Source organism: Camelina sativa, chromosome 6 (assembly GCF_030686135.1).
Source record: "Camelina sativa cultivar CO46 ecotype springtype chromosome 6, ASM3068613v1".
Lineage (NCBI taxonomy): Eukaryota > Viridiplantae > Streptophyta > Magnoliopsida > Brassicales > Brassicaceae > Camelina > Camelina sativa.
The window spans coordinates 4,528,909-4,537,947 of record NC_141885.1 but is presented as its reverse complement, the minus strand read 5'-3'; the positions used below and the strand labels follow the sequence as shown (position 1 = coordinate 4,537,947).

At 31.2% G+C, this 9,039-nt stretch overlaps 2 protein-coding genes across 15 annotated transcripts; both read left to right on the top strand.

Annotated features, from left to right (window-relative positions):
• Positions 1-4,794: 4,794 nt before the first annotated feature.
• On the top strand, positions 4,795-7,859 carry LOC104774358 (SAGA-associated factor 29 homolog A). Of its 14 annotated transcripts, none has more exons than XM_087455882.1 (10): positions 4,901-5,018; positions 5,146-5,290; positions 5,904-5,997; positions 6,136-6,212; positions 6,399-6,505; positions 6,607-6,692; positions 6,933-6,986; positions 7,074-7,227; positions 7,339-7,352; positions 7,467-7,859. In XM_087455882.1, the coding sequence occupies exons 2-10, from the start codon at positions 5,167-5,169 to the stop codon at positions 7,567-7,569; spliced, it is 813 nt and encodes a 270-aa protein (XP_087312008.1). In that variant the 5' UTR covers positions 4,901-5,018; positions 5,146-5,166; the 3' UTR covers positions 7,570-7,859. The 14 variants fall into 14 exon arrangements, with proteins under 14 accessions (XP_087312013.1, XP_087312012.1, XP_087312010.1 ...); XM_087455877.1 differs by having other exon boundaries at positions 6,390-6,505; XM_087455883.1 differs by having other exon boundaries at positions 4,905-5,018; positions 5,149-5,290.
• LOC104779983 (small ribosomal subunit protein eS21y) lies at positions 7,653-9,033 on the top strand. The gene is made up of 5 exons (XM_087455890.1): positions 7,653-7,681; positions 8,150-8,280; positions 8,383-8,475; positions 8,572-8,704; positions 8,836-9,033. The coding sequence occupies exons 3-5, from the start codon at positions 8,426-8,428 to the stop codon at positions 8,899-8,901; spliced, it is 249 nt and encodes an 82-aa protein (XP_087312016.1). The 5' UTR covers positions 7,653-7,681; positions 8,150-8,280; positions 8,383-8,425; the 3' UTR covers positions 8,902-9,033.
• Positions 9,034-9,039: the final 6 nt, after the last annotated feature.

The window sequence follows — 9,039 nt, the reverse complement described above, 5'->3', positions numbered from 1 at the left end:
AAAATTCATTTGCACTGTTCTAGTCCTTGAAAACAGTTCCAATCATAATGAATCCAAATAAATTAAATTATGCCAAAATCACTTTGTTCCTAACAAATACATTCTATATCAAACTCTTTAACCTAAAAAGAGATTAGAAAAAACCTACACTTAATATTATGAACAGTCACAACATCTTTAACAAAGTCAAAATATAATCATAAATTTTAGTTTCACCGTTCTAGTTTTTGACAAAATTTTCAAAGATTATGAATCCACATTAATTAAAATATATCAAAATCAATTTGTTCCCAACAAATCCATTCTACATCAAACTCCTAAACCTAAAACTAAATTTGAAAAATATTAAACTTAATAATGTGAACAATTAAAAAATCTTTAACAAAGTCACAATATAATCAAAATTTTCAGTTGCAGCATTCTAGTTTTTGACAACAATTTCAAACATTATGAATATAAATTAATTAAATCACACCAAAACCACTTGATTCCCAACAAATCCATTTTAAATTAAACTCCTAAAACTTATACTTAATAATGTGCACAATCACAAAATCATTAACAAAATCACAAATTTTAGTTGCAGCATCTAGTTTTTGACAACAATTTCAAACATTCTGAATCCAAATTAATGAAATTACACCAAACCACATTGTTCACAACAAATTCATTCTAAATCAAACTCCGAAACCTAAATGAGCTTTGAAAAAGCGTACACTTCATAATGTGAATAAAATCACAACTTTCAGTTGCACCATTTTAGTTATTGACAACAATTACAAACATTATCAATCTATATTAATTAAATTACATAAAATATTTTTCTACCCAACAAATCTATTCTAAATCAAACTCGTAAACCTAAAACAAGTTTCGAAAAAGCCTACAATTAGTAATGTAAACAATCACAAAATCCGTAACAAAGTCACAATGGAATAAAAAATTTCATATGCACCATTTTAGTTTTGACAACAATTCTAAACGGTATGAATTCAATTTAATTAAGTTACTTCAAAATCACTTTGTTCCCAAAAAAACCCATTCTAAAGCAAACTCCTAAACGAAAAATGAGTTTTAAAAAAGCTTACACTTAATAATGTGAACAATCACAAAATCCTTAACAAAGTCACAATAGAATCACAAATTTCAGTTGCACCATTCTATTTCTTGACAACAATTTCAAACATTATGAATCTAAATTAATTAAATTACATCAAAATCACTTTGTTTCCAACAAATACATTCTAAATCAAACTCCTAAACCTAAAATGAGATTTGAAAAATCTAAACTTAATATTGTGAACAGTCACAAAATCCTTAACGAAGTCACAATATAATCACAAATTTTAGTTGCACCATTTTAGTTCTTGACAACAATTCCAAACATTATGAGTCCACATTAATTAAATTATACCAAAATCAATTCGTTCTCAACTAATCCATTATAAATCAAACTCATTAACCTAAACACAATAAACTTTCAAACATAACCACAAAACTTGCATCTAAAGGTTGGTTTTATGTTAAATCAGAGACTAGCCTCTTAATCATTTTTAGATCTACGAATCTTAAAAGCTTTGCAATACTCGTCGAAGAACTACCAATCCGGTGTCCACAAATGTCTCTTACAGCTCCCTATTCTCTAGTGTTGTAGAGATCGAGATCATCGCCTGAGCCGATGAAGAAGCTAACAGCAGAAGGATTTGACCTAGTTCTACTGATGACATCTTTTTATGGGCCTTAGGGGCTTAGCCAAATTGATACACTCTTGAAGCCCATCTATAAGCAAGTTGGTTCACTTGTTTCTACAAATAGGTCCAGGTATGTTATTTCAAACCCTTTTACGAGCCCACTAACCCTATTGTTACGATACTCTCTCAATATTTATACACCAGGCGCTAAGCTTCTGTCGACAATGGTACTAGTGTAGTTTAATCTTCGATGGATCAAAGTTCCATTGATTGAATCTTCTCGGTTTTCATCTGAAGAACAATTTCTGTTAAATAGTTCTGATTTTTCGTCTCTGAACTTGCTCCGTCAATGAAAGAAACGATTACCCCAGTTTGTTCATCTATCGTATTTTACCTTCAACATTTGCAAACTACCGCAGATCTTCGTCGCCCTTATCCAGATACATCTAGTGAGATCTGTTCAGTTCCAGACTTGGCCTTCTAATCTTCTGAAAAATTGGGAATGCCTTCGGCAAGTCTATGATATGTTGCCTACACAACTCGACTCCTACATGACCTAAAGGGTCCCCGGTATGCAAATCTCCCATCTATGGGGAAACTATTGCTGCAACCTTCCTCCTTTATGGAGAAAAAATTATGGTTCCTACCCTCCTTTGGTCTCCGGTTTTTCAGCTGCGAAACAGCTCACCAATACTAACCTTTTTACTATCTTTTGCAGAAGAAGTAATATGTCTCATGCTGGTGAGCTTGAGGTCTTGGATACCTTTTTAAAATTAGATTTTCAATCGACTATGACTATTTACCATCTCCCTGACTTGCTCGTGGATGAGGTTACGACTCACCATCTTCTGGCTTGTGGCAATGTGCCTTATCATTCTTGTCTCCGAGTTATGGATTTTTGGTCTAAGTATCTTATGCTTTTAATGTTTCAAATCTTGTTGTACTAAGTCTTATTTGGGATCAATCCTTACAGTATGTAATCCCCTTGATCTCTTGAATGGAAAATTAAGTTGTTTGACAAACAAAAAAAACTACAAAACAATAGTAGAAGAGCAGCATGCGAATGCAATCATATATTAGAATAGGAAGAAAAAAGAACAAGGATTTCAGTCATGTCTACTAATTAGAGACGACAATACCAAAATTTTCATATTCCAATAAACACGTAAATCAGAAAGTGTTCGATCATTATTCATAAACGAATGCTACCTTCAAAACGTCTCCAGTTTTGGAATCAATAATTTGTTCACACTTACCGCAATTACTACTTGAAATGGCAACATAGACAGCTAACTCAAACAAAGAAAAAACTCAAATTGTCTTTCGTGAACAAAATAAGTTGAATTAGTTTACTTTTTAATCAACCAAGACCCGTTAAAGGCATAGTTTATCTAAATTGGACATTTCATTCATATACAAATGGCAGAAGGGGTAAGAAAGTTTATAACACTCTTCTAATTAGACAGGTAAATTAAATTATGATAATTACTTTCTATAACTATGATAATAGTCTATGAACTAGATTAAGACCCGTGCTAGAGCACGGGTTGAAATTCGTTTTATTTATATTGTAATTTTTATTATAAAATAAAATTTATGTGATTGTTTTTAAAAGTTTTTTTGAATAAAATATTATGCAATAAAATCATATGCTAAATATGATGACTTGAAAAGGACACTTATTTTGTAAGTTTTATATTGTTAATAGTTCTAGATAAGTACATGTGCTATAACACTGGTTAAATTTTATTTTATACAAAATTTTGTATATTTTATATTTTAAAATAAAATTTTAATATATTGTATTAGTTATGTACGTGAAGTTATTTCAACAATGTATATATCTACCTCATGAATTGAATGTCATTATAAGACATAATTTTGTGAATTTGGTTTTTAAAAAGTGAGTTATTATATTATAAGTAATTTAATATATTGTTATACTTTTTGTTTTAATATACTTTGTTTTTTGAAATTCTTTCATATTATAGTGAGTACATATTATTGACATTGCTATAACAAACCAATTTAGAGTGTTTATAGTTTCTAATGTTAATATCAAGTTTCAATATTTTATAAATATTTCAAAATAAATTATTTAAAGTTTATTATATTATATAAAATTATAAAATTCAACAAAAAGTATAAAATTGAATTTAAATATTCAAATTTTGATCCGTTACTCAGTAAAATTTTTAATTCAATTCATATTATTTTTAAAGAATAATATTAATAAAAACTGAATATTTTAGAGATTGAATCATTTCTTGTTTTTAAAAATTCAACTTATGGTATATCCGAAAATAAAACTATTTTTTAATTATAATAAATAATATGATAAGTTATTTGTTTCATAAAATAGGCTCATATATAAAAATGAGAGGTGAAGTATAATAATAATTAACAAATTAATATGTTAAGTTAGATATCAAAAGATTTTCTTTGATGAATAATTTAATAAAGGAAATTAATATGGTAAGTTAGATAATATCAAATGATTCTTTAGAATATTCTTTTAAGATTTTTGGAAACAATAAATCCAGACTATACAAATAATATAAAACTTAATCTATAACCTATTTGTAACCAACTTATTAAAATTATACAGTCTACAAAACAATGTTGTGTACTTCCGTTTTATTATATAGGGGATAATACATTAACAAGTGTTCAATTTAACTTATGTATTTTACCTATTCTAATTTGTTTTAGTTAACAAATTATTATAGAGTAGAAACAAATTTAAAATAAATGAATCTGATAAGATTTTAGTTGCTTGACCTGATAAAAAAAATTCATTAATTCCCTTAAAAAGATAAACCTTATGATTATGAATAATACACTAACAGGTGTTCAGTTCAACTTAGATCTTTACCTATTATAAGTTTTTTTTGTTAGTTAAAAAATAGTATAGAGTAAAAACAATTATAGAATAAAATAATCTAATAAGTTTTTTTTGGTTAAATTCTCTTAAATAATAAAAGCTTTTGATTAGTAAATCTAGTTCAAAGAAATTTACTTAATTTCCATTTAAAAAAATGTATCCTACTTGCATTGGTCTAATCCAAATTATTTATACACACTTACTACCTACAAATTTATATATTGGGGAACTATAGAAAATATGCTTTAAAAACACCTTTCCCTTTATATAAAACGACGTCGTACTCATTCTTGATCTGCCCAATCACAAATCAACAAAAACAAAACAAAATTGCGATTTGCATTTTGAATTTACTAAATCTGAAAAGAATAATAAAAATATAAACTGAGATCTTTTCTGAGATTTTGTCCTTCTCCTCTGTTTGAAGTTTGAACATAAAAATTGTATTTTTTTTTCTTTGAAGTTTCCAACAGAAAAAAAAAAACAAAATTTGAAATTTAAGTGATTAGAATTTTAAATTTGTCTTTTTTATTTGGTGGGTATATTCATTTTTATCGGGATTTTTGTTAGCAGGTGGAAAGAAAGACGAAGATGTCGTCGTCGTCGCCGGACATTGCCGGAATATTAGATAATACGAAGGAGCTTGATCGGTTAAGGAAAGAACAAGAGGAAGTTCTTGTGGAGATCAATAAGATGCATAAGAAGCTTCAAGCTAGTTAAGTCTTTCCATTTTCAGCCAATTTTTTTTTTTTTTTTTTTTTTTTTTTTTTTTTTTTTTTTTTTTTTACTACTATCCAAATTTTTGAATGAAGCTTTTTTGATCTTCTTCTCTTAGTCGTGCATGATTGTTTTAATTGGTATTTGATTGTGTTCGATTAGTTATGGTTATTTTGATCATTTGGGTTTTGGGTTTTGGATCTTGAAGTAATTTGATAGAACTCTGTTGTTAGTTTACATTGATAAGTTTAAATTTTGCCAAGAGAACCAATTAATAGACTTTAGCTATTCATGTTGTAATGTAGAAATTGGTATTTTGCTTTGATTAGGGAAAACAAGAAGAGGATTTAGCCACCTTTGGCGTTTGTCCTTGTGAATCTTTAACTTGCTTCAGAGTTTTGAAATTTCTTGATAAAGCTCTGTTTTCGTACTTAGAAAGAATCGTCGTAGCGGACTAGATTTATCGAATTGTCTAACAGACTAATGAGAATCATATACTGAATTGAGCTTGTTTCAGCTAGAGTGGTTTGAAGTTTATGTGACTTTATATGACTGTTATTTGCTTTCAATGAGTTATCTTGGCTGACTTGTGTATGTGTTTTGAACTGCAGCGCCTGAGATAGTTGAGAAGCCTGGTGATACTTCATTGTCAAAGCTTAAAAATTTGTACATTCAAGCAAAAGAGCTTTCAGAAAGTGAAGTAACGTAAGCCATATCTCTTCATCATTTCCTTTCGGTTGTTACATCAGTTTTGAATGGTTTAGAGAGTGGATGCTACAACTAAATGACTCAACTGTTTGTGTGCAAAAAACCCAAATCTCTAAAGCTGTGTGCTTATTGCAGCGTTTCAAATATTCTGCTTACTCAGTTGGATTCTCTGCTTCCATCTGGACCAACTGGGCAACAACGCAGAAAATTAGGTATACTTCGATTACCTTTAAGACCCTTCTTTGAATAACTCAGGGTAGTCTTGTAATGTATACCCTTTTGGTCTTAAAGACTTAATACTCTCTTAAGTCTCAAAACTCTCCAGTGATTTGATTTATATACAAAAGAAGGATTAAGATTTTCCGATGCTTGTAATGATATCACATAAGTGGCAGAAGGCAACGAACAGAAGAGAAAGAGAATGAAAGTAGATTCAGATGTAACAAGAGTTTCTCCTTCCATGAGAAATCAAATCGAGGCATATGCCAGTCTAAAGGGTGAACAGGTACAACAACAACTACAGCATTTGTTTCTTGGAGGACTTGAATCACTTGTTTCTTTCAAAATTGGCCAAAAGATATTATGTGACATCTGTTATTTTTGTAGGTTGCTGCAAGAGTCACAGCCGAGGATGCCGAGAAGGATGAATGGTTTGTGGTGAAAGTTATTCACTTCGACAGAGAAACAAAAGAGTAAGCTTGAACCCTTTTAGTAAGATCATTTCCTCATTGGTTAGGTTACGAGAGGGAACAATCATGCAATTTTATACATAGTTGTGCTAAAAGATAGATTTTGAGGATTTTTCATGAATCATGCATTTATATATTAGGATAAAACTAGTAGATAGCCGTTATGATGCAGTTATGGTATATATTTTGCTCAACAATAGATTCATATATGAGTCTAAATAGTGTTTTGAACATTTTTCACAGAGTTGAAGTACTTGATGAAGAACCAGGAGATGATGAAGAAGGAGGTGGCCAGAGGTAACTAAGAGCTCTGTATAACTCAGAAACTTTTGCAATGATGACATTGCGTAGCTTGCTTATTATTCATTCTCTTGTAATCTTTAGGACGTATAAACTATCAATGTCATGTATTCTCCCGTTTCCAAAACGGAATGATCCTACAAGCACGCAAGAGTTTCTACCAGGGAAACATGTGTTAGCTGTATATCCTGGAACCACAGCCCTCTACAAGGCAACTGTAGTAAGTACCCCGCGAAAGGTTAGCTTTTTTTCCCCGCAACATTTCAAACTCGTTTCAACAGATGTATAAGAAACCAATAAGAACTAACCTCTAGTTATCTAAACGTGCATGTTGAACATGTGGTTCCAGAGGAAGTCTGACGAGTAAGTTCCTCCAGACACAGTTTTGTTCATAACGCATCATCAACCAATTAAGCATTTGTGGTTTTTTAAGAATCCCAAGTGCTTAATTATGATAATATCTGATTCATATGCTAGGTACTTGCTAGAATTCGATGACGATGAAGAAGACGGAGCATTACCTCAAAGAACAGTGCCATTTCACAAAGTGGTAGCTTTACCAGAAGGCCATCGCCAGTGAATTTCAGATGGATACAATAAAATAAGACTAACTATTTGGGTGCCAAAAGCATAAGTTAAGAGCTGTTGTCCCTGTTTGTAGTTCACATGAGATGATTTTGAAGACTAAAAAGGTAATTTTTTTTACTTTTTACTATTCAATTTGGGGCGAAGCTACTCTAGTAAAAAGTATGGGATGTGTATATATATATATGAGACCATGGATATGTATCATATTAAGACACAATTTATAAAAGTTACATTTGTATGATTACAAGTTTCTGTGAGATAGATGAAACAACTACTTTTCAAGTGTGACACTATATCCTTACTTGGATCTTGACTCGCGGTTCCTCGGCGTTACTTTAAACTAACCCCGAGAGACAAACGACTAATTTTCACGTGTCATTTAGTGTTTTGCCGTTCACTTAAGGAAGAATATCATCTAAATTAAGATCAATAATACGAACCAGCTGAAGGGTCTAAATTGGGTAGAGAGACTGGTAAGTGGTAGGTAACAAGGATGTAAACTAAAAACGGTATCATACGGATATTATGGCATGTGAAGTAACTAAAAGTCTAAAACAATAACGCAAGGTTAGTTTTGTCTTAACACGACACAACTTCGACGCAATGGTTTTTGCTTCACGGCTTGTTGAAGACAAAACACGGTGCAGCAAGCAGCATTTTTTTCCCTGTCGTCCCCAATTTCTACTTCTGCTTTAAGGAACTGGTAAACAAAACACGTCTTCCCTTTCGATTTAATTCTTCTCTCTTTGGATCTTATCTCGTGTTTTTTTTAACAATGTTTTGTGTACAATTGTTTGTTTTGTAGCTATTGAAAGATTTAGAAATCTGTCAGTTTTAAGCTTCAAAAGATGCAGAACGAAGAGGGTCAAGTCACTGAGCTTTACATTCCAAGGAAATGGTAAAGATTGAGAAAAACAAAAAACTTTTTTTATTATTATTGTAAGGAAACTTAATGAATTGATTGTTCTTGTTTGTTTTTGGATTATAATTGCAGCTCGGCTACTAACAGGTTGATCACATCAAAGGACCATGCTTCTGTGCAGCTCAACATTGGTCATCTCGATGCTGATGGGGTGTACACTGGTCAATTCACTACCTTTGCTCTCTGCGGTTTTGTCCGTGCTCAGGTTTGTCAAGTCAGCTTCTTGAGACTTGTCTGACTTTAATCTAGTATAGCAATGGAATTGGTTCTGGATCATTGTGTCAACTAGAATTGGTCATGTAATGCTTTTGTTAATACTTTCTTGAAATGATCTAGGGAGATGCTGACAGTGGAGTCGACAGGCTATGGCAGAAGAAGAAGGTTGAAGCCAAACAACAGTAAGACCAACAAGCTTTGTTTCCTAGTTTCTAGGTTTCTTTTTGATATCTAGACGTGAACCTGTATCTGGTTTTCTAATTTCTTGTTGCTGCAAAGATAATAAAGATAATGGAATGAGATGTTTGGTTCTTGTTTTCCCGG